The sequence below is a fragment of the Phocoena phocoena genome, chromosome 11 (assembly GCF_963924675.1).
Source record: "Phocoena phocoena chromosome 11, mPhoPho1.1, whole genome shotgun sequence".
Lineage (NCBI taxonomy): Eukaryota > Metazoa > Chordata > Mammalia > Artiodactyla > Phocoenidae > Phocoena > Phocoena phocoena.
Genome location: NC_089229.1, coordinates 98,805,948 through 98,831,042, shown reverse-complemented (window position 1 = coordinate 98,831,042; position 25,095 = coordinate 98,805,948). Strand labels below are relative to the sequence as shown.

General features: G+C 61.8%; 1 protein-coding gene across 1 annotated transcript in view; it reads right to left on the bottom strand.

Moving 5' to 3' along the window:
* Positions 1–7,931: 7,931 nt before the first annotated feature.
* The window catches only part of TSPAN11 (tetraspanin 11), a 35,582-nt gene continuing 18,418 nt past the window's right edge, over positions 7,932–25,095 (bottom strand). The window contains exons 3-7 of the mRNA XM_065887601.1: positions 18,211–18,285; positions 17,078–17,182; positions 14,330–14,488; positions 13,907–13,993; positions 7,932–7,991 (exon numbers count right to left, since the gene is read on the bottom strand). Coding sequence (XP_065743673.1) covers positions 7,932–7,991; positions 13,907–13,993; positions 14,330–14,488; positions 17,078–17,182; positions 18,211–18,285 — 486 coding nt within the window. The remainder of the gene's footprint in view (positions 7,992–13,906; positions 13,994–14,329; positions 14,489–17,077; positions 17,183–18,210; positions 18,286–25,095) is intronic.

Genomic DNA, 25,095 nt, shown 5'->3' with positions numbered 1-25,095 from the left:
TCTTCCTCCTTCCTGCCCTCTGTGGGCCCGGGAGGCTCCCCTTCCACCCCTGCGGGCATTCCCGCGACAGGTTCTGCAAACACGTTATTTCACAGACATTCCTGCTAGAAACTCTTGGACAAATACCTCTCTAGTTCAGACGCTGCTTACTCTCTCACATTGCTTCTGGAAGGGGAAGCGGTCCTTCCGTGGAGCTGCTCAGACAGCGGCAGAGGACCCACGACCACCAGAGGGGAGGGCGGAGCCGTGATCGGTCCAGCCAGAGTCACTCGGCTGCTGACTCCCTGCTGGGAGGGAGGGAGAGATGTCCACCCGGGTCCCAGGACCCTCATCTCCTTCCCTGGGGTTCATTGATGCTGAGGTGACTGGGGATCACGTCCTCTGCGACCCCAAGGAAGAGTCCTGAGACCCAAGAGAGGTCGGACGGGATCCTGTTACGGTAGCCCCAGGACAAAGCAGCCTGAGTCAGGGCCTGGAGATGGACAGTTGAGGGGCATCTGACTGCAGCGGGGTGCCCCGACTAGGGTTCACGCTGGTCTAAGCAAGTTGTGCAGTTAATGAAATAAGTCAAGAGTCCATGGGGCTGAGGTTGGAAAGGTTTCCCCACCAGCTGGTACTTCCCCAGGTGGGCCTCACCTGGGCGCTGCCTTTGCTCTGCACTGTTTGGATGGGGGGCCCTGTCTCCTCCCCAGCCTCCACCTGTCTGTTCCGAGAGCTGAGAGCTGGCCACCCAGCCAGCAGCCCCCTTCTCCCTTAAGTACAAGACGGTTGGGACCAGTACAGAGCTTTCGGTGCACTCAGGCCTCGAGCTTCTGGGTGCGGGACAGCAGAGACCACCTCCTGAGACGGGAGTGGGGTGCTCACGGGAAAGCCTGTGGGCAGGGCCGTGGGTGGAGGCCACAGGGGACGGGCCTTCCCCGCCCTCTGGCCCTGCCTTCCCGGGAGCCCAGGTCTGCAGAGCCCAGAGAGGACGTACCGCCGTTCTGCCGCAAGGGACCCTCCACAAACAAGCATTCGAGTGGCGCGGTGGCACTGCTGCATGGTGGGTTTATCTTGGGGGGGGGTTGTTCACGCCTATCAATGCAATGTAAAATTTTTGTTGAAATCAACAGCGAAAGCCTAGCACCTTGGTGGTGTATGGCCTCGCTGGCATCTTATGTTTCTGGGGCTTCAAGGGGCGTCCTCCGGCCCCCTCCTCCCGCCAGCCCCTGCCCCGTCCGTCTGTCCACAGAGCCTTGTCCACAGTTCCCCAAACTGCCTTCTCGCCTGACCCTGTGCTTGGCTGTTCCGTCATTCGGCCGAGTCCGCGCACGGGGGCGGGGGGGGCTCCTTCCAGGCCCTCGCCCATCGTGCAGAGCGGTCCCCACTGCGCCGTGTGATGTCAGTGATGGGGCCCAGCACCTGCTCGGTTTCTCCCGACCCTGCTCTCGAGGGCAGCACTACGTGAGGGAAACCCCTCCTTGGCGACTCCCCTGCCAAGGTCACAGTTAGCTCAGTGGGGTCTGATGCAGGCGGTTTACGGAGTTGACTCCCAAGGCCAAGGTCCTGCAGACGTCAGGGGAGTGCCTGTCTCCACTCGGCCTCTCTCTGCAGCCGTCTCGCAAGGGAGGTGAGCCAGCAGGGCTGAGCACGGCCCCTGGGGACCCCAGCAGGTGCCGACCCCTGTTCCCCCGCTGGAGGCCCTCTCCTCTCTCCCCTCCAGCGTGGGCCTGCGTCGTGGCCCCTCACCCTGGAAAGGTTGCTGACCCACCCCAGGCCCTCATGCAGGTGTTCTGGTTTGACTTGGACCAGATGGCCGTCCGTCCTTGCTTTGGTGGCCAAAGAGTGGTCCAGGTGGATGGAAAGGATGTCCCCGCCTCTCCGGCCCCTGCCCACCACTGGTGGAGGTGCTAACAGCAGCGACCCAGCCAGGACGGAGCGGGAGCCGGGTGCCTGAGGTTCCCCCGCCCCTCGGCCCTTCAGGGCCGGCCTCTTGCGTTCCTGTTCTCCCATCCCCCCGCTCCGCCGCCACGAGGCCAAGTCCAGGCCGCGTCCTTGCCTCGCCACGCGGACCGGGCCCCTCGAGGGCCAGGCCTGGGGCTTGTGCCCACACGCTGCCCACTGGGGCAGCATGGCCGAGCGGGGGGACGCGCGTGCTGGTTTCAATGCACTTTTCTGCTTGCGATGCCGTATCTGTGCGCTTCCTTCCTCCTGGTCCTGGCTTACGGAACGCCATGTTTTTAGCATGTTTTTAAATAAAAACTGATAACGTGTCAAAAGCACACGCAGCCTGTCTCTTTGTGGTGTTTGTGTCCACTGAGCCACGACTGTGGCTTTTTCACGAGGTGTTGCTGTGAGGGGCCAGCCTGCCTTGTCCACGCACAGCCCACAGCAAGGACCTCTCCCCACCTCCTCGGGCCCAGGCTACAGATCTGCTGGGTGGGGAGGGGTCTCTGGGGTCAGGGGCCTGTCCCGGCGGCCTGGCCGCACGAGAGGCCAGCTCCCACCTCAGTGTCTGCTACCCGCCACAGATGGCCAGTCCTGGGGTCCTGTAAGTGTGGGAGGGCGGGGCCAGGAGCAAGTTATCAGAGGCCCCCAGTGGGGCGGGGCTGTCAGCTTTAGGTACAGCCTCTCCCCGGTCCCTGCGAGGTTCCTGGGGTTCGTGTGGGCCTGGCGTCTCTCCCAGGACGGAGGGGACCTCACCGTGTGACTTGGTCTGGGCCGCACCCGCTGAGGGTGGCCCTGGGACGGCCTTGAGAGGGCAGGAAGCACCCATCAGCAAGAGATGGTCGGCGGGGATGGAGGGTGGCATTGGAGCCACGAGAGCCCTGATCTGCCGGCCAGCTGCGGCGGGAGGCTCCCAGCTCCCTCAGCTGGGGTTCTGGCTTGTGGGTTTTCCTCTGCTGTCATCGTCACAGTGACAAGGAACAGGAGAGGGGTGGGTGGACGGGCTGGGCGGGAAGGAAGGGTAGGTACAGCACGGGGTCTCCCTGAGCCCCTCCACACGTGGAGATCTGCCCCCTCCTCGGGGAGGCCAGGCTGGCACGAACTGTGCTGAGTACCCCCCTTGGCACCCCTTCCCACGGCTGCTGTGCCCCGCAGCCCCCGGGGGTTCGCTGAGGACCGAGGAGTCTGAGGCGACCCTCTCGAAGGTCCAGTGGAGTGGGGTCCCTGGGAGCCTCCCCAAGGACAGTTACCGGGGGACCTTGGGGCCGAGGGCAGGTGACCCTCTGTCATCTGCTGAGGACCAACCAAGTCACAGGAGCGCGGGTGGCGCCGCTGCCCCTGCCCATCCTGCTCTTACTCCTGCCCCAGCCCGTGGGCGCCCCACAGCGATGCCACCTGGCCCCTGTGCTGTCTGCTCCTGGAGCATCCCGGCCGCACTGTGAGCGCTGGGTTCCTTCCAGGTGTGCTGTGAGAGGCAGCTGCCCTGGCTGGGCAGGGGTCACAGCCTGTGAGCCGGTGGGTGAGTTTGAACTTTAAGCTAAGAGCAGTGGGCGCCCGCTGAGAGGCTTGAAGCCCGTGGAACCGGCTCAGCTCTGCCCTTGGGTGCCATGCCTCTGGCTACGGCGTGAGAACGAAGGGAGTTACCAGCGGGATGGGGGAACATCCAGGGCTTCCCTGGTGGCACAGTGGTTAAGAATCCGCCTGCCAATACAGGGGACACGGGTTCAAGCCCTGGTCCAGGAAGATCCCACATGCCGCGGAGCAACTAAGCCCGTGGGCCACAACTACTGAGTCTGCACCCTAGAGCCCGCGAGCCACAACTACTGAGCCCACAAGCCACAACTGCTGAGCCCACGTGCTGCAAGTACTGAAGCCCGTGCGCCTAGAGCCCGTGCTCCACAACAAGAGAAGCCACCGCAATGAGAAGCCCGCGCACTGCAACAAAGAGTAGCCCCCGCTCGCCGGAACTAGAGAAAACCCGCGCGCAGCAACAAAGACACAACACAGCCAAAAATAAATAAATTAAAATAAATAAATTAAAAAAAAGAGAAGACATCCAGCTTGTTCTGAACCAGAGTAGGTGCTTGGCAAGAAACTGGTCAAATCTGGGGCCTCAGGAGTCCCCAAACAAGAGGTGGGACCCCAAAGAAGAGCATCCCCCTGGCTGGAAACTGGAGTTGCAAGAGCGTGATCTGGGGGGCGGAGCTGGATGGAGTGTAGAGCGGGGATAGAGCTCGGGAGATGTGCGGGCTCAGTGGGCAAGCTTCCCCCCCTCCCCCGGGGGGCTTGTTCTGCTCTGCTGGTCCAGTAGCAGCATTCAACAAACCCACACAAGTCAGATTAAGTCAATGTCATTTTGGACACAAACGTATCGGCATTGCAATGGTTCCTTCTTAAAGTGTTCGGCAAAGATTGGAGGCTATTGATTTAGCCATCTTGTTTTTGCTGAGTGTAGCGCAGCCATGGAGACAGACTAGTGTGTCTCCTTAAACTAACAAAAGGGATAACAACCCTCCACAGGGCGTGCCCGGGCCTGGCTCTCCGGTTGAAGCTGCTGCTGGGCTCTCCCTCTCGAGGCACTTGGATGGCAGCTGGGGCACCCCTGAGCACTGCCCAGCTGCCCTCAGTGCCCCTTGATGCTGAGCAGAGGGGGGACTGGTGTAGCCAGGCCCCAGTGTGCTCTGTGGGTCTGGCGGGTAGAGCCTGCTGCCACCCAGAGATTTTTCTTCGGGTGGCTGCAGAGCTCAGGGAACCAGCCTCGCCCAACGTCTGCAGCAAGGCTGATCCAGCATGTGGACAGGTGAGGCCATCTCACTGGTCTATGGCCTCAGGAAGCTCCTGGTCTTTTGCCTCCCTCTCCCAGCACTGAATTCCTGCAGGGCCAATAAAGTCTCAATAGATATTTTCTCTGGGTCAACAGACCCAGTTCCCGAAAGGACTCAGCCTTCTTATTGGTTGGCAGCTCAGGGAAAGCATGTGAAATTTGATCTGTGGTCCCCAACCTGGGGTTCCCTAAACACCAGATAAGGACTTTCAGGGACACTTACAGCTTTTGAAGTGTCTGGTGGAAACCGTTCCCACCTCGTGAAACGGCGCCAATGGGACCATTAGCCCTCTTGGCTCCGGCTGGCCTGGCTGACGACAAAGTGCAAGGACAGAGTCTGGACCTTGCTGACGGACAGGGCTGGGTTCGTGCTTTACTGACCGCCCTCTTCACCCCCTGGCCTGACCCAGAGGCCCCCCCAGGCCCCCCTGCCGGCCGTCAGGCACTGCGTCACCATCTTCAGCCACTGCGTCATCTTCAGCCAGTGATGGATGCAGGGGGAGAGCGGGAGCGGGGCTTCCCGTGCCCCCACTGACAGCCTGTCCGTTCTCAGCTGGGGGACAGAGGGAAGCAGGGCCCAGCTCGCGGCAGCCCACCCACTGCAGCCTGACAGCCCGGCCCTCGGAGCTGGCACGGAGCGGCAGGCGATGGGCCCGCCGGCGGGCACCGAGGCGCACAGCTTCGCAAAGGTTTCGTGCTGCCCACCCACCTGACCGGGGCCCCGCTGACTGCCAGCCTGTGTAGACAGCAGTGCCCACCACCCCCAGCGCTGCTTGTATGCAGCGGGGAGGGGCCGCAGGTGTGCCGGCCCCCCGGGCACACTTGAGCGTTTGTGCGGACACGCGTGCATGGTCAGGCTCACGGTGATGGTGCAGGTGAGCAGACATGCCGGCCCAACAGGACCGATGTGCTGAGACGTGCCTAGACCGGGTCCAGCCCCTGCCTGATACCCAGGCCATCGGAGGGCGGCCCCGTGGTTGTTCAGAGAATAATCTCGACCAAGATGCGGGCGTGACACAGGAGGAGGGCAGGGCTGTGGACTCCCCTGCAAGGTGGGTTCCCCCCAGGGACATCCCTGGTGGATGGAGGGCTCACATAGTGAACGGGACCGTCGGGTTCACACCAGGCGAGGGGCTCGTGCCCAGCCTGAAGACCCCCGCACCACCCCGTACCCCCGTCTTGGGTCCCCCAAAGCCCAGCTGGCCCAGGTGCTCCCATGGACCCCAGCCCCGCCCACCTCAAGCAAGTTTTCTAGACAGAAGAGTGAATGAAGTAGAATGAGCGCGTCCTGTCACAAAAGATGAAGCGTTTACTTCCTTCTGGCTTCACACTGGGCAACCTGGGGCCCCCAGCTTCTCTGAATTATGATGGACGTCGCTTTGCTTTGGGGTGAAAAGTGCCCCCCCCCCGCATCTGGGGACGGGGACAAATGAACTGGTCCCCTTGGAGAAACGCTGCCACTCTGGAGTGAGGCGGCCCGGGGTCCCGGTACCGGCGGGAGAGTGTGACGTCAGCCTGGCCTCTAGCCCTGCAGAGAACTTGGGACTTATGGTTATTTTTTGATTATATGCACAAATCTCAGGAAGTTGGAGGGCAGCAAAAATAATCGCAGCACCGTGGTTTTTGGCTTTGGTGCAATCTGGGATTGCTGGAAAGCTGGCCTCCCTTTTAATGAACTGGCATCGGTGACCCCAGGGCCCTCTAACAGCGCCCGGAGAATCCCAGGGCAGGAGAGGCGATCCGCCCCGGGGAGGCTGCCGTGCCTCTGCTCGTGTGGGTGACCCCTGTGCGGGGGGTGTGTAGTTTTGGTACAGTTGGGGCTGTGTTGGGGACGGCAGTGACCCCGAATGGGAAAGAAAACACCCTTCACCAGGGACTGAGCTGGGCCCGCAAGAGACTGGGGAGGCGACATGTGACCTTTCCCGGCCTTGGCCTCAGCATCACGGCGGTGGGAAGTAGGAGGGGAATCCAGGACCCTGGACACGAGGGCCGGCGTGGGGATCTCTGCCCGCTCATAACGGCCACGTGGAGGGGGATGGGCTATGGGGGTCTCATGAGTTGATGCGTGTTCTTTGGGAAACTACCAGCACCTGTGCTCTGCACTTCCTAGGATTTTCTTTCAGTTCTCCCTCCATATCTGGGAAAGTTCTTCCTGAAAATTCCCTGATCCACCCCCAGTATGACAAGCTAAGGAAGGGGCTATATTCTCTCTGGGAAGCAGTGGGGCTCCTGCAGGCCATGTGGTGACGGCCCGGTGGTCTGGGAGTGTGGGCCCAGGAGAAGTAAGTTCCGGGCAGAGAATCCCCTCTGCTCAGAGTTGCACCTTCTCAGCGGCTCCAACTTTGCAGGGTCTGTGATTTGGTTTAATCAGGAAGGATTTTACTCCCACCATTAAGAGCTGAAGATGGTTTTAAAAACCTGGGCTTCCTGAGATTCAAGCCATGGACAGGAGACCCCCGAGGGGCATATGGCTAGAGACGGGACTTGGGGCCAAGGTCCCCCCAGGGGGACCTCTCCCGGGGAGGGGCCCAAGGCAGGACCCTGCTCCCGGCCCTGGCGGCTCCACCCCGCCTGCGCCGCCCAACCCCAGCCCTGCAGGAAGGAACCGGGCCACCTGACACTCCTTTCCAGGTGAGAAGGTGTGGTGGTAGGCAGAAGGCTGGGTCTTCTGGGGGCAGAGCCAACCCTACCTGCCCACCCGATGCATTTCCCGGGCCGGGGGGAGAAAAGCGCACCCAGCAGAGGCACGAGGAAGGATGCTGTGCACAGGTGGGAGGGTCACGGGGCCCAACGTAAGCATCGCAGAGGGGCCAAGCTTTCTAGCCTGGTTCAGGGTTCAGGAGCAGGGTGGGGCACAGCCTGAGCCCAGCCCCCTGCGGCTCTCAGGAGCCCAGGCCTGGAGAGGCTCTGGCTGTGGTCTCCCAGCAGCCTCCGTCCCCGGCCTGGGGGTTCCGGTGGTGAGCCCACAGAAGTGCAGGGAGGGGGCTGAGGGTCCCCGGCCTGGGTTGGGGGCTGCAGGAGCCATGGTCTCAGGCACCTGTGGGTCCCAAGGGGCTGGGCACAGAGTGGGGGTTGTTTCCGGGAGCTTCTAGGCCAGCTGATGCTGACGTCGCAGGCCTGGCCAATGGGATTTGGGCCCCTGAACTTGCGAGGGGCAGTGGGACGGGGACAAGGTTGGCCGTTAGTATAAATGCAGCTGGACCCTCCGGTGCAAACAGCAGGTGAGAATCATTCCGCAGATCTGCCGGGTGGAAAGAGCAGAGGGACAGAGCAATCAGTGCCCGCCAGTGTGCCGGCCAAGGGCGCCCTGGAGCTGGGCTTCCCACCCCAAGTGCCCCCTGGGGACCTGGTCAGGGGCCTGGGACTCTGCATTTCTAACAGGCTCCCACGTGATGCTGGGGGTGGAGGTGGGGACCACTTTGGGAACCACACCCAAGAGCGGTATTTCTCACACTTGAATGGTCACGGATCCCCGGGGACCTTGTCAGCTGCAGACTGCAATTCTGTGGCCTGGGTGAGGGCCTGCACGTCGAACCAGCTTCCCGTCCACACGGCGGCTCTGTGGTCCCAGATCTTCTCTGGAGATGGCCTGGTTTTATTAGATTCCGAACGGTGACACCGCCACTCCCTCGTTGCTGGCTGAAGCCGTCTTTCCTGAGGGAAGTCTGTCTACGTCTTGCTGCTCTCAGATACCAGAGAAAAACAAGGCCCCGGAGTCGATTCTCTGGCTGACGTGCAGGAGGGGAAACTGAAGCCCTCAGTGGAGCGCCCAGGACCGTCACCAGCTCATCTTGTAAATCAGCTCGGGACACGGCACCAGCCCCAGGCCCGGGGAGCCTGCCTGCCAGCCCCTCTGTCCCATCTCCGAGCTGCCCGGGGCCGGGCAGTGCTGGGCAGTCGCCTCCCACGTCTCACTTGCCCATCTCTAAACGCAGAGGATGAGGACCTTTGTTCCCCAACCTGTTCTTTGTTTGCTTCTTCCTCTTCCTCTCCTCCCTCACGCGCGAGGATGCACTGAGAACGCGGCGGTGAGGCCGAGTCAGACCAAGGAGGCCCAGGGCTGGGACGGTGGCCCTGATGAAGATGGCGCCGCTGGCTTCCGGCTCCTGGTCCGCAGGAGGGGACACTGGGAGGGCAGCCCGTGACTGTGCCGTGGACAGGGGTCCAGGTGGGTTTCCCAAATATAGGAAACAGTACCCCATCTTTCCCAGCGGCTGCTGCTGACCTCATCTTTCCAGGGTACCTCCGGATGCACACGGAGGAGGACAGGCTGATGAGGACGACGTGGGGCTGGCAGACCCTAGTTTCTCTTTGAGAGACTCAAGGAGGGAGCAGAGGTCGAGCCCTTCTGTGCCCCCTTCCTCCCTCCCCTCTGTCCCCACGCGGGAGTTTCACCCCCTGGGAACACAGCTTTCAGCTTTCAGACTTGGTGCTAAGAGCAGCACTAATCCACCTCTGGGATTCAGAGCCATGGGCTCAAAGGGGGCTTAAGAGGTTATCTCATCTCCTGCTGGCTTTAAGCGGGTGGCGGTCACAGTCATTCCAGCCAGGTGGCGTGCAGGCCCTCTGCCCTGTCCCACCTCATGGTTTGATGACTTGTCCTGGGGGATCATCTTGTCAGGGGGAGGCCAGATGGGGGCAGCTGGACCAGCACAGACTCGTGGCTGCATCCCCTACGGCACACCTCTCACGCCGGGGAGGGCCCGGAGGGCTGAGCGTCCAGCACGCGCACTCCGTACATGACATGTGTCCCCAGGGTGCCCCCGGGGAAGGCACGGCGAGGTGGACGTCAGCGCCAGTCCAAACACACACACACACACACACACACACACACACACACACACACCCCAGCCTGATGCATGCAGAGGGGCAGACCATGTGCTCGACACGTGGGCACATGTACACACACGTGTATACAAACACAAACATGTGCACACACACCACTTTGATGCATGCAGAGGGGCCGAGGATGTGCACACACGTTCACACACGCACGCACGCACGGACGCGCACACACACCACCCTGATGCGTGCAGATGGGGAACGGGCCCAAACTATCCAGTCCCTGAGGGACCCCCAGCGTCCCGTTCCTGACAGAGGACATGGGGGACTCAGCACAGACGGCTGTGAGCAGGGAACACACAGGCCAAGGGGGCTGCAGGAGCAGGAGATGGCAGAGGGTGGGCTGGACAGGCTGCTGGGCTCAGCCTGTGTGGGGCACGGGTGAGAGGTGCCCTGTCCTGGCAGCCTGCCTGGAGGCGGTGTTTGCCGCGTGCAGGATTTTTAACACGGAGGCCGGCATGCTTTTAGCCTCTTGTGAGGTTTTTGGGACGGCAGCCGGCTGTCATTACAAGCATCAAGGATGGGCCAGGGAGGTCCAAGAAGCCTTTCCAATAAGATCTTTCAGTTCCCCTTTAAATGACCTACAGACCCCAATCTCGCTGTCCTGTAGGTTTCTGGGCTCAGGTTTCCATCCTACATTGTGGGAATGTCAGGGTGGGAGTGGGTTAGCTTCTATTTGGGGCTCTGTGACCTTGGGTTCAGTCGTAACCTCTGAGCCCCAAGTTCCCCTCTATCAATAGGAAAACATCCAGACCGTTCACAGGTCCAGAGCCTTCCCAGTGAGATTCTTTGAAACTCAGTATGACAAGACCAACACCATGGCACCCAGCCCCTTCTGCACCCTGAGCCTGTGAGAGGCTCCCCAGGGCCCTCAGGACAAACCTCCCCCACCCCCCAGCCAGCCAGGGCTTTGCACATGTAGTCCCCTCACCCTGGCGTGCTTCCCCCTTCTGCTTCTGTCAAACTCCTTCAAGGCTCAATTATATATCACTTCCTCCAGGAAGCCTTCCCTGACTGCCCATGATGGTTCAGGCCTCCTATGTGCTCCCCAAACCCCAGGGCTCACACTGTGACTGTGCGTGGCTCCTGTGTTCTGTGTGTCTCCTCCCCTTGAGTGAGAGCCCCTAGGAGAGGGGACCACGTGCTGCTGGCTGGTGTGGCCTGGCACTGGGCAGGGCGCCTGGCACACAGCAGTTCCCGTTACAAAGCTGACAAAGAGTGCTCGCCCTCCCCCTCCTCCGCCCACCCTGCCCCTGAGAGGGAGGCTCCCGGATTCTGTGTGTGAAGAGGATGGTCGGAAAAGGGGCTGAGCCACTATGTCCTTTTCAGATAGAAGCTTCCTGGCCAGAATACGCTGACAATTAGCTTCCAAAGTGACCTCAGCGTGGACAGCCTCCAAAGCGCACCCACAGAAGGGGACGTGAGGGTGCAGCTGGGTCCTGGCCTGGTGCCCCAGATGTGCGTGAATAGGTGGGGCCGTGTTCTCAGCCCCGAGCACACACATGAATCACCTGGAGGGATTTAAAAAACACCAGTGCGCAGGTCTCACCCCAGACCAACAGTCAGGATGTGTGGGGATGGGGCCTGAGCAGTGGTAGTTTTTAAACCTGATTCTACTGCGTGTCCAGGGCTGACACACCCGCCTAGAGAATCTTCGAGTTTTTCCCGGACTACAAGCGTACGATTTGGGGCACCTTGCGGGTCTGGAAATCCAGTGTATGGAGTCACACAAGACGGGAGGGTGGAGGGGTCCTGCCAGCTCTTGCTGAAAGCGACAGGTGCACAGCCTGGCAGGTGCGGGACCTCTGTCCTTCAGTGTCCCCACCAGCCCCCAACCGCTGTCCCAACCTACAGCCAGGAGCGCTTTGCACTCTTCAGGGACGCTGCTGGCTGGCTCCAGTTCTTTGAAAGTTCTCCAGTCGGGCTCCCTGTAAATTCCCCTTCCTGTTTCTGTCTGTCCTCCGGCCCCTGCCCCGCCCTCAGGACTGTCTGGGGGGTTAAGGACCCAGAGGGTGCAGTCCTGTCCCCCAGCTCCTGATACCTCCCACTGCTGACTTCCAGGCCCCCAGGGCTCCTTCTCACGTTTCTCCTCCTGGCTGCACGCTGGACCCACCAGGGAGCTTTGCAAGCACACAGCTGCCCGGCTGCCAGCCCCAGATGGCGTTATTTAATTGTTCTGGGGGTACAGCCCAGGCCCGGGGCGTTTTAAAGCTTGCCAGGTGACCTCAACGTGCAGCCCTCAGAGGCTCCAGGAGGCCCGTCCCTCTCTCGCATCCTGGCCATCCAGCCTGCCAGCATCTCTGCAGGCAGACCAGTGCCTGCCTGGTCCACGCGCCCTGGAGGCACACGCGACGTCTGGCTGGAATCAGGTTTGCTACCTTCGTCGTTTGCCGTTGCTTCCTGCTGGGTCTTCAGAGTATACGTGAGATATCTACCTAACGTCCCAAGAAGCGGCAGCACCTCCGTCTCACTGAGGCGGGAGCCTTCCCAGAAAGTCGGAAAATCGTGGGGGGCCAAATGCTTCCTGAGGGCGCTCACGCCAGGCTCATCTCCCGACTCCTCCATCGGATCAGCTCTGGCTTCATGCTGAATAACGGCTCCTGTGCAAGACTTCCAGGATGAGAGATCGCTGCTGCTTAAAAAGGGCTTGCAGACGTCAGACGCCTCCACTTCACAGGCAAAGAAACTGAGGCTCAGGAGGGAGGGTGGCTCCCCCAGATCACGCAGAAGGGGGGGCCCCGTCTACCACGGGGGCCCTCTGACTCCAGGCAAGACTTCCCCCTGTTCCTGAGGACAGGGGGGCATGGCATCTTGGCCTTGTATCTCCAGGGCCTGGGGGGGTCTCCGAAGCGCCAGGCTGGGCGAGTGTGGGGAAGGTGCTAGGTGCCTGGTGGAGGATGGCAGCCCCGGGGGGCTGGCCTGGTTTGAGCCCCTCCTCGAGGCTGGGTGGTAGCTCCAGAGCCAGCCGGCAGGGGGCGCTGGAGCCCCGAGGCTCGGCCGCCGCAGCGGAACGGACGGAGGAAATGGGCCAGGGATGGGGACCCAGCGGTGGCCCGGTGACACTCTCTCCGGGGCATGAGCACAGTCCCGTAGGGCGCTGTGGAGGATGAGCCGCCCTTGGTGGGGATCAACGGGGGACTGCGGGCACCTGCCCTCGACCTGGTGACCCGGCCTCCTCCGCGTTACTCCTACAGCTGGACGTGTCCCACCCTGACCTCAGGCTCAGCGGTCAGCCCGCTCCCTGCCCTTGGCCTCACTGCTTCATCTTCAGCTTCACGCTTTTGAGAACAGAGGTCGGGAGGAAACGGACGGAGAGTGCGGCCCAGGTCCGGTCAGCGTCCGCAGAGCACGCCCCCAACACCTGTAGTCGGCAACAGGTGTCCGGGAAGCTCGGCAGAGTAGGAGCCGCAGTGCAGAGCATCCCTCCCCCGGCTCCGGCTTGCGGCCCCCCGGGGGTCAGCGCACGGAGCGGAAGGCCTGCCTGGGCGGTGCGAAAGGGCCGTGTGAGTGCCCCCCACCTGCCGCCCCCGGCTCGCTGCGCCCGCACCTGAGTGCGGGTGAGGGGGGCAGGAGACAACTCGGCTCTTTTGAGAGACGCTGTGCCCACGTGGAAACGATGAAACGGTGGTGGGTACCATTTTCTGAGTGTCTGCTGTCTGCTCAGCGATGAGCTGAGTGACGTATGTGCACGATGCCCAGCCCCTCTAGTCACCCATCAGCTCCTTTTTACAAATGAGGAACTGAGGCTGCGCCCGCAGCGAGACTCCTGGGTGGTGGCCGGGGGAGGGGTGTGGAGTGGTGAAACGGAGCAAAAGGCATCGCTCGTCCTCAGAGCACAGAGCTGGGTGTACATACCTCCAGGGGCACGCACACGTGCATCACACACGCGCACACACAGAGGAATGAGCGCGTGTCCATGCATGAGAATATACACATATGCACAGCCCGCCTAAACACATATGTGCATCCGGCCCCGACCACGTACACCCAGGTGCATGCAGACACACCCATGGACCCACTCGGACCACAGCAGGCTGTGCACACTCCCCCGCGTGCACACACAGAGTGCATGCACGTACCTGAGCCCACACTCCCACTCCTCCCAGGTCTCTGACAAGTTCAAGGTGGCCCCAAGGCCCAGGTATTTTCCTTCATGTTTTCTTGGCTGCAGAGGGAAGAGGAGGGGATGGGGGAGGAGGGGGCAGGCAGGGCAAGGGTGGGCAGAGGGCCAGGATCTGCGACCTCAGCTAGCGAGAGAGGGCTTCAGAGTTCCAGACACTGCCCCCCCGCACCCGAATCCCTGCTCCAGCTCACCTGCAGGCAAGCCACCCCGATGCCCACTGCCCCCATGAGCAGCAGGTGATCGGCCAGGAACTGCTCCAGCTTGGTGATACAGCCTCCCTGGAAGGTGGTAAGGCAGGTCACACACCCCTTGGCCCAGAAGTGTGTGAGGATGGGGAGGGAGGGCTGGCTGGGGGGCTACACCCACCCAGCTCAGGGAGGCCAGACACTTAAAGGGCCGGGTCCAGCCTTTCAAGTGCCCGTGGGCTTCTCAGGTGGCCCAGGGGCGTGCCACGATGTCCCCGAATCTCCCAGGAGCGGCTGCCACCCCTGGGCTTCGTGGGGACCTTGGAAGGCCCACCGCCGTGTCGTGGCCAGTGAGTGGGTATGATCCCCACCCGGCCCATCTCGAGCCTTTCCGGGCCGCCTGCCTGCCCCAGCAGGACGGGCACTTACCTCCACCTTGTAGATGTTGGAGGGGTGTGCCCGCCGGCCGCAGCGCGCCACCACGGTCTTGCAGCAGCTGTCGGGCACCCGGCGGCCCTCGGCCTCTGGAGACAGGATGTACGTGCTGTGTTGCCAGTCGGCCGAGCTGTTGCTTCCGCAGCACCTGAACTGGAGCGAGAGACGGGGCTGGAGGTGAGGACCCGCCGGCCCTCCAGCCCCTCGCTTACGGGGCTGCAGGACAGTCTTCAGATCTTAATCCAATCCCTCTTTGCTTCCGAGATTTCTTCCCTTCCCCTCTTTTGAGCGGGAGGCTGGCTCTGCGGGGCCCTTCTCTTTGGGCAGGTGGAGAGCCGGTGGCAGGAACACCGATCACCCCCTTTTTTGTTCACCCACGTCCTTTAAGGAGATTGCGCTGGGTGTCCCTGGGGCAGGGAACGTCTGGGAGAAGATGTGGGGAGGTGGATGCCAGCAGGTCCCCCAGGGAGTGGGGCTGTGTACCACTGCATGCAGGCCCAGGGCAGCACCAAACCACCAGGGAGTGCTTTCCTGGTCATCCAGGGAGGTAGGACACCCCCCCACCGGCACAGGGTCGCAGCCTTCCCAGAGGCTCAGATGCCCCCCATCCAGGCCTCGAAGCCTCAGATCCCCTAGACCTGCAGGACACAGAGGTGTCCCAGAGGCCACACACAGCCAGCTCAGTGCCGAGCAGAGGGGCCGGCGTGAGTGCTGAACAAGACCAGGGTCTTCCACACGGCTCCGGGGCGTGGGGAGCACCAGCCCGGGCCTTAGGGGAGCCGGACAGCTGGACACGGTTTATCTCCTGCACCCCGAGTTAGGGGACTGAGACTCAAGTCCCTGTAGGGGCCACAGAACACGGCTGTTGTGAGGCTCTCTGGTGTGTGGGGTGGAGGTACATTTAGTCCAGTTAACAAGCATTTATTAGGCACCTGCTGTGTGCCAAGAGTGAAGCTAGGCCCTGGGCCTGAACTTGAGTAAGAAGCTCCTGGCTTTCCCAGGCTTGTCACTGACTATCGCTTAGTAGGAGGGACAGAGGTGCTCACGTGGGCAAAGGGCCAAGGAGGCCCCGCAGGGCAGCAGTGGAGCCCGAGGACCAGGCAGAAGGGAACAGCACGGACAGCAGGGAACAGCATGGCGTGCGCTGGGAATCCCGTGGGACTGTCATCGTGTACCACCTGCACAGGTCGCTTAGCCCCCCTGGCTTCAGTTTTGCCCCCGGTAACATGGGGATGGCCAGGTACCTCCACGAGGGCTGCTGTGAGGCCTGAAAGCGGCGGGTCACGTAAAGCACTTGGCCACGAGCCCAGTACAGAGGAGGCAGTTAGCGAGGGGCCCCTGTGGTCACCATACGTGCGTGAACACAGGCCCGTGGTGCGGCCCGGAGCCCAGACGCTGCCTCTCAGGGTTTAGTGTCCTTAGGCCCAAGATGCGGGCTGGGCCCAGTGTCCCTCAGGTCCCTGTGAGGGTGTTCGAGGTGTTCCTGGCAGGTGTGGGAACCCGAGTCCATGTGCTCTGGTGCCCGCGGGGCAGCACTGCAGAGCTGGCTCCCTCTGCTTAGACTGTGTCCTCCTGTCCTCTCCCCCCGGCAAGCCCAGCTGGCCTCCCCGGCCCCGCTCTCCATGTAAGGGTCCCCCAGCCTCACCTGGACCACGGTGGCCTGTGGGGTGTCGGGCTTCCTGAGAGAGGCCCCAGGGCAGCGACCCAGCACACTTCCTATGTGGGAGGCCTGCCAAGTGCAGACGGAGCTGGACGGGGCTGCCCAGCCGGGTGTGTGTGCACCTTGGGGACAGGGCTGCCCTTCGCCACTACATTGGAGGACAAGAGAGCTCCTGGGAGCTGGGCCAGTCTTGGGGAAACGGGGCAGGTGCCTCCCCCTACTGAACTAAGACACAATCAGAGCTCAGGGTCCCCCAGCCTCTTCCCCCTCTACTTGCCTGGGGTCCCGGCAAAAAGGCCACGGCCCCAGGCCCAGGGTGGGACTGCAGACGCAGGATGGCACAGAGCCCACATGGTGAGGGTGGCATGGGTGGCAGGGAGCAGGGGCACCAGGGCAGGCGGGGAGCATTGTCTCAAATTCTCCAACATGAAACCCCCAAGATTCCAAGCTGCACCATCCAACAGAGTTTTCTGGAACGTGGAGATGCCCTGTACCTGTGCTGTCCACCTGGGTGGCCACTAGACACGTGTGGCCACCGGGCAGTGAGATGTGGTGAGTGTGACCGAGGGCCTGAGGTTTACGTTTAGGTGTAAGGAGCCACGTGTGGCCAGTGGCTGCCGTGTCGGTCTGAGGTCCACTTGCCCCCCCAGCCTCTGGCAGGACTGTGGGCCTCACTGCGGGGACCTGCTGAGCCTCTTCTTGGAAAGGAGAGACGGCTTTTCTGTGCCCCTAGTTCTGCCCGATGGCTGCAGCTGGGAAATTCTTAGAGCGGCTCTGCTGAGGTTCCTCTGCCTGTCACAGTTCACTCTTCTGGGGCCTCAGCCGGATCCTGGTACCGCCAGCTTCCTGCCCACCAGGCACCCAGAGGGGAGGGCAGAAGGGGAGGAAAGAAGGAACCAGGATTCGGGAAGTACTTTCGTGCTGGGAGGGACTTCTACCTATGGGCGTAGTTAATGCTCCCACGCCCTATGAGGCTCAGAGAAGCTGAGTGACTCGCCCAGGGTCACACAGACGGGAAGGGACAGAGTCAGGATGGGAACCCATGTCTGCGTGGCCTTCAGGCCCGCAGGGCAGGTGCTCACGTCCTGCTGTAGACGGTCTACGGAGGCTGTGATCTCCGCAGCGCCGGGCTGCCTGTAGTTCTGGGCCAGGGTCCGGGTCAAGTGCTGCCTCAGCTCCTCGCTCAGCTGAGGAGGGTGGAGAGGAAAGGTACGTCAGCAGAACCACCCACGGACCCGCCCCCAGCACTCTAGAGCTCCCTGAACTTGAATGTTGCTATGGCCGAGGCCTCCCACACAGTGAACTGGGACCCCGGGTGGGAGGCGGGGTCCCTAGAGATGGTGCCGCGAAGGCTGGGGCCCTGCGTTAGGTGGAGTGTGACGGGCTGAGCTGGGAGACAGGTGGGGCCCCAGAGCTCAAGGCTGGTGGGGGCACGGGTGAGGCTAGGCACTGGGTGCCTTTAAATACAGTCGTCCCTCGGTACCTGGGGGGTGGTTCCAGGACTAGCACTGATCTTCTGCGGATGCTCAAGTCCCTTGTATATAATAAGATGGCGCAGTGTTTGCATATAACCTATGCGCATCCTTCCGTATACTTTAAGTCACCTCTAGGTTACTGACAACACGCTGCGTAAATAGTTGTAAATACAGTGTAAATGTTACGTAAATAGTGCTCGGTGCTTTCACTGCCGTGGGCCAGGGTTCAATGCCTGGTCGGGCGGGGAACTAAGATCCCGCAAGCCACGCGGCACAGCCCCCCTCCCACCACCCCCGCCCCCCCCAAAAAAAGTTGTGCACGGCAGAGTCAAGTTTTTCCTTTTAGAACTTTCTGGAATTTTTTCCCAAATATGCTTGATCTATGATTGGTTGAATCTGTGCACCCGGAACCCCTGAATATGGAGGGCTGTATCTGTTGATTTTCATTTTGAGGTGATATTAAAAATATTTACAATCGTTATCTTGAGGACATCCATCAGTCGTATGGGCGCTGGCGTGAAAGGACAGCGCAGTCATCTGTCTCTACCGGCCGAATATTACCCTTGAGTCACTGAGCACCCAGTGGGAGGGGACCTGACCGTGGCATCCTTGGCCAAGGCAGGCGGGCGAGGCCCAGGACCACCTGCATGTCGCTGCCTCCCCAGCCCCATGCACCCCTCCCCGTGCTGTCCCTCCTGGGGGAGCCGACGGGGAAAGTACGAGGAGGACGCTTCACTCACCCTCTGGTAGTACACGTGGGCCAGGACCCCCGCCACCAGCTCAACAAGGAAGATCGCCAGCAACAGGCAGAAATACTAGGAGCGAGGAGAGAAGGTGGTCACGGTCGGGTCAAGCCTGGGCAGGCAGCCGGCCCTTCAGGACCTCTGACAAATGCTTCCCCAAAGCTGAGGGGGGCTCCCATCACTCACAGCTTCTTCCTCCTCTTCCCAGCAGCCCTGGACGGGGGTCCGGACACCCGCCTCTCCCGGCTGCTGGCCTGGAGTTTCCCCCCTCCACCCTTCATGCACCGGTCTGCTGTCAGTTCATTAATCCGTCCACCCACCCAATGTTTATTAAACACCTACTGTATGCCAGGTATCGTTAAGTAAGGCAATTATTGGCCTCAGTTATTGGTGGAAGGGACAGATAAATAAGTGCCTACAATGTTGTGTCATAAATGCTATTATGGGGCAGACCCTAGAAACTATAGGAGGCCCCGGGTTGGGGAGGGCAGTCAGAGAGGGCTTCCTGGAGGAGGTGGCACCTGAGTGGCATCTCTAAGGATGAGATGCCAGGTGAAGGAAGTGGGAAGCACATGCCAGGTGGAGGGGAGAGCGTGGGAAGCCTGGAGGGTGCAGAGAGCTCCGGGGGCGGGGGGGGGGCTGCAGTTCAGGGAGCGGGGAGAGCCGGTGACGCTTAGCGTGTTGATGCTGGGGAACAGCAAAGCACAGATCCTGGGAAAGGCCCAGCCCTTCAAAGCCCTGCAGGGGCTCTAAAGTCCCCTCACCACCGCTCCGCACATGTGTCTTCCAGGCTGTGCACCCGGCTGTGACCGGCAGGAGGATGGGCCTGCATCCCTCTCCCACTCCCACCTGGTGTCACTGCTTGGTCCTGGGGTGCTCTTACAGGAGCCAAGGGGTCGGAAGTGCATGCCAGGCCCACGTGGCTGGGAGGGGACAGGGAGAGGGAGCTGAGGGAGGATGGAGATGAGGGCGGGGGAGAGGAAGAAGGGGAGGAAGAGGAGGGAGGTACTGTTGGCTGCAAGCGGGCCCTCTGGGGCCGCTCAGCCCCTCCCCCTGAGCACTGGCTGGTGCCGCCTCCTTCCCCCCAGGGCCGCCCACCTGGCTGGCCGCGCCAGGGCCGCAGCCCCTGGTCACTGGATCACTGGGTTCCAGGGAAGGCTCAGCCTGGGGGCGAGCTCTGAAACTTCAGGGCCTATCAGGTAGGGAAAGGAAGGAGGGCAGGAGGGGATACAGATGGAAGGAGACAGTGGCAGGGCGGGGATTGTGGGGCCAGTTGCGAGGGATGCCTGTCCATGGGTCTGCAGGCTTGGCCTGGACACCTCCCAGCCCACGGGGGAGCTGGCACAGAGAAGGAACTTTCCACCCAAGAGCCAGGCTTCCTCTCAAGTTAAGTGAATCCCGTGCCCCCCCATCTTACTGGGCCCCATCCCTCCCAGCATCAGAGCTGCCAGTGGTGTGGAAGCGGGGATGTGGGGAAGTATTCCCAGTCTCTGCAGGAGTGGAGACCGCCGGCCCTAATCATCTGTCGGGCCTGAGGCAAGAGCACAGTGGAGGTCCGTGGTCCCCTTCCCTCCAAGCCCAGGCTCAGCGCTGCACCAGGGGAACCTGCGTGCCCGAGCTCTGTCCGCCCCCACCCAGGGGCACATGCCCGCTCTGCAGCTCCTCTGACACGGCGGCCCCTCCACTTCCCCTGCCCGCCCGGCACCGAGGCCGCTCTCCTCCCTACGCGCAGTGACCGCCAGTTGCTCCCCTGGCTTCCTGGGTGCGCGCCGCACGCCCACGCCGGCCGCGCCGGGGGAGGGCAGCGGGGGCCGAGGCTCCTCTCCATCACCCCTCCAGCTGCGGGTCACGTGGGAGGGCGGTCCTGGAGACGTGGCAGTGTCGCGCTGCTCCGGGGACGTTGCTGCCACAGGTGCTGTCGAAGCCAGGCTGGGGAAGAGGGTGGATGGGAACGGAGGGCGACCCAGCCACATCCTGACATGATGGCAGGCTAAATGAATACCTGCCAGCCCCTCAAAACTGTTCTGACGCTCAGCAGGCATCAAACAGACTACCCGACCTGCCGGAGGCGTCAGGAGGGGAAGGGCGGTCCCGAGAGGCTGTGACGCCCCCTCCCACCCAGGAGCTCCGGCCGGCCGGCCGGCCGTAAAGATGCCCCTGTGAGGGGGGTCAGGGCCAAGCTGGGCTCCGCAGGACGGAGGTCGGGTGCCAGGGACAGGACGGCTGGGTGATCGGTGGGCACAGGCACTGGTTCCAGGCAGTAGCTCCAGCGGCAGGAGGGCTGCAGGTGTGTGACTCACCTGCGCGTGGGAGGCCCTGAATCATAGCTCGGGGTGACAGTCCCCACTCCCTGGGATCCTGCTGCACCGGGATCCTGGAGGCATGGCTTCTGGAGCTGGCCGGCTGGAGCCTGGGCACCGGGGCCGGGCTGGAGGGCTCTGCCATGTGGCGCCCTGAGCTCTGACACGCCTCTCCTCTGCCCTCCGCCTTGCCCTCCACCAAGCCTCCCCTGACGCCCCGGGTCCAGCCAAATCATCTCCCCCCACGGTGCAGGGGGCTGTCTGAATGCAGGCCCAGCCCCCCACCTCCGCGCCTCTGCCCTGTCCCCCTGCCTGGAGTTCCACACACAGCTCAGCCACGGCCTCCACGAGCCCGCTCTCAGGTCCCAGCCACATGCCTGCAGCGCTTCACCCGCCTCGTGTCCCGACAAGAACTCCAGCTCTTCTCCTTCTCCCCTGGGCTAGACCCGGGGCCCACCCTGCCTGCCTTCTGCCCCTCATCCGCAGCCGCGGGCGTGGGCGTGGCCTCCGCGGGGTGAGGGACGTAACTCCACCCACTGCTCCCAGGAGCCTGCTTCTGGTGCTACCGTGCTGTCTCTCCAGGATGACCATGAGCTTCTGGGGAACAGGCACCCTGTCTCAGGATCCTCCGGCTCTTCCGCGGGGCCCGGTGCGCAGCTGGGTCTAGATGCTCGGACAGCAGCCCTGGATTAAGATCTGCAAGTGCGCGTCTTACTAAGCGTGCCTGTGAGACGGGGGACTGGCCAGAGCTCGCAGCCCACGCCTGGGGGCAGCAGCTTAATCCTTTGCTGATCCGTGGGTGGCGCGGAATTGTTACTTCCATTTAATTTATACCAGTGGTTCTCCGCCTGGCACGATTTTGACCCCAGGGCACGTCTGGCAATGTCTGGAGCCATTTTTTGTTGTCATAAGTCGGGGAAGGAGTGCTACCGGCACCTAGTGGGTGCACGGCCAAGCCTCCCACCGTCACAGGGCAGGCCCCGTGGCAAAGACGATCCGGCCTAAATGTCAAGGCCAGTGCCAAGGCCGCCGAGAAACTCTGACTTACACATTTACCTTCAGGCTCTAAGGCGGATGCTGGGGCTTGATTTGCATATGTGCCCGTATGCACTATTGGAGACATGACAGAAAAGATCTCAGGAAGGTTCTGTGGTTCCTGAGAGGCCTGAAAGAACACGGACAGAAGCAGGTGAGGGGCTTTACCCTGTACCTGCCTTGGAGGGCGACTTTGGGGCAGGAAGTTGCTCACCCCGACTCAAGGAAGGATCAGGGAGGCCTACGAGGCTTCAGCTGTGGGCACGCTAGCACCCGGGGTGCAGAGAGAAAGCTGCTAGCCTGGCTGTGCCCTGGGGTCCCCGGGCAGGTCCCTGGGCAGAGGTGGGCTGTTGAAGTCTGTAGATAACGGTTGATTCTGGGAAGGCTGAAGAGGTTCTGGAGCGACAGTCCACCCCCTTTAAACTCGGTCTGGTGTGGGTTTGGAATTCTTGAACAAAAGTCAATAAAAAGTTCTCAGATCCCCTGTGAGTAATTTGGAGAAGTCATGTTTCAGTATAAGTCTGGACGTACTGGACCCTGAGCCCACCATTCCCAAGAGACCACCAGAATTCCTGGCCTGTGGCTTAGCAGGTGATAACCCAACTCAGGGGGTGCTGCCTTCTGAGGAACAGAGGAAAGGCAGGTCTTCTACAAGTGGGAGCAGTGGACAGCATCCCTTCCACCGAAATACTCCCGAAAGCCCCAAATCAGCCCTCCTGGGCAGAATCAGTGCCTTACCCACCTGGGTGCTCCCTGCATGGCCCTCCTCGTCCCAGTGCTCTGCGGGCGCCAGCATCACACATGTGTGTGGAGAGGCTGCAGCCTGGCCGAGGCCACGTGGCCGGCACATGGTTGCGTCTGGAACTGAACCCAGGGATTCTGGCTGCAGAGCTGTGTGCCCACACGCCGGATCACCCTGATGGCTGATGGGTGGGCTGGCTGAGCTCACAGCATGGCTGGGGGGCAGGGTTGGGTGGATGCCGGGTGTCAGGTGGGGACAAGAGACAGAGGGGAAACCCGGGCACAAGAGGGTCTCTCTCCGGCCCCCGTGCAGCCTCCAGCCCTCAGCACCAGCCAGGCAGGTTCCCCGGCCCCCAGCAAAGGGCCCTGTGCCTTCACGCCTGTGCTGGGGTCACAGCCGCAGCTCTAACGCCCACGTCTGTCCCCATCGCTTTACTCAGCCCGGCCTGACCATCTGAGAGTCTGGGGGCCACACAGCTGGGCTACACCCCGAGAGGGCACACAGGGCTGCACCTTGGTCTCTGCGGGCCCTCCCGGTGTTCACTGCTCTGAGCACGTCTGTGCTGTGTAGCTGACAGCCGTCAAGTGTGAGCTTGGTCAAGGCCTCCACAAAGCCCTCCTGGAGCCAAGAGGTCCTGACTGCGACCCTGTGGCCCTCACCCTTCTTTCTGACTCCCGTCTGACTCACGGGCCTCACGCCTGTCCCGCTCCTGGGAGTGTATAGGCTTTGATCCTCGTGCGCCCACCTGCTCTGCCCTGCCCCTGTGTACCGCGGGGCGAAAGGAGCCCACCCCACGCCAACACCCCCCTGACCCTCAAGCCCCCTCTGAGCTTTGCGAGCAGCCGGCCTCACACTCAGCCCCACCCCCAGTCCTTCCAGAATCGACCACCGGAATCCTGGTCGGATAGAAACCAGGAGTGAGAATTCCAAAGAAACCTCTTGTAGCCTCTGCCCCCAGAGCCCTCCATAAGGACACGTCACTTCGAAATACACCAGACTGGACCCCAGACACAGAAGGGACCAGCCTGGTAAGCACAGAACGGGACCCAAACATTCACCCCCACCCCTGTACCACCTACCAAAGTTTTTTTATTTCCCCCTTTATTTCTCTAATGGAACAGTTTGAACTGGAAGCAAAGTTGGATATTTTCTAAAGCTACAGATCCCAAACGAAGCGGAAACAGCCCAGGACTCTCTGAACCAAACCGACACTTTCTTTAATCAGAGGCTCTGCGGGACGTGTGCAGAAATGTTCCCCATTGTGACATTACGGTGATGAATTAGAAGGTGAGTCTTCAGATGGATTTACTCTGCATGGGGCCAAGCCGAGACATGGTTTCTGGGGCCCACAAGACCAGACAGCTTGGCCCAGCTGGTGCCATCCTTGAGGTAACTTTTAAGAACTTTATACCACTGGACTTCCGGAATTTCTCCACAGGATTGATTCTATCACAAAGAAGGGAGCTTGGCCGAAGCTCTTCTCCTCTGTCCGCTCTGCATTCTGCATGATTAGCGATGGAAACCAGGCTGTGTCCAGCAGGCGGGGCTGGGGCGGGGGGCGGGGGAGCCGGCCTACTCTCAGGGAGGTAGTGAGACAGGAGAGTCGGGCTGCAGCCGAGACTGAGTCACGGGGAGAAGACCAGCCTGCAGCCCCCCGCTTGGCTGTGTGAGCTGATCACAGCCGCGGGAGGGTCCGGGAGCTCGGAGCAGCCAGAGTCCGGACCGGAAAAGGCGGAGCCAGATGCTTAAACGGCAGTGACCTCAGGGCGCGTGATTTTCTGGTAATTAACCGCCGGCTGGAGGCTGTCAGGGCTCAGGGCGCAGCTGCCAGACCGTTCGTGCAGAAAAGAGCTTTGGAGCCTTGAGCCATTCCAGTAACAAGATGTCACTGCTGGAAGGATGAAGGTGACCTCTATCCTCCTGGCCCAGCCCAGGGCTCCCGGCCCAGGCCGTCCAGCCACGGCGACTTCAGCTCTGGGCTGCTCTAAAGGATGCCAGGGTGTGCTCTGGCCCGTGTCTGATGCTAATACAGTATTGTGTGCTGGCCCAAGGGGCTGGGAGCGGAGAAGACGACCGGGGCTGGGGAGAGGAGAGCCGGTCCACAGAGGGAGGGGCAGTTGGGAGAGGGCAGAGGAGGGAGCAGATTGGCCGTGCGGGGGCAGGAGGCTTTCGAGGGACACATCTAGAGGATGCAGCTGAGGCCGTCCAATGCCCGAGCCAAAATGTTGGGGGTCCCAAGGTCATACTGTGGGGGTCACAGGAGGAGAACACATTTCCAGAACCACAAACCAAAGCCAGGCATCCACTGGATTTCGGGCTAGGACTGCTAAGAGTTCAGCTGTGTGGGCGGAGAGAGCAGGGTCCACAGCGGGTGGCAGCGCCTGGCTGGGGGCAGAGGAGCAGGCTCCCCTGGACGTAAGGGGCCTAGGGACTTGGGGGATGCCACCGCCTGATGGATTTGGGCTCGGGAGGGGGGAAGTCACCCACTGCTGCCTCCGGCGAGTCCCCTGAAAGGCCTGGGTGTTCCTTGGGGCTGACTTCTCACGGGCCCTGGAGAGATGTCATATAGCCTGCGGGCAGCTGTGCTCACGCCGGCACAGATGAGATTGTGCAAAGGGCTGGGGTAGCACGAAGCAGGTGGCAGGGACCCAAGGGTGGGATGGGTGCCGGGGTCCCCAGCAGTGGTCGTTCTAGGACAGAGTTGGCTACTGGGGGAAAGGGAGGCTGAGTAGGGTTTCTGCCGAGCCTGGAGGTTAGGAAAAGTCTGGGGGCTCAGAGAGGCTGGGGGCTCTGATCAAGCCAAAC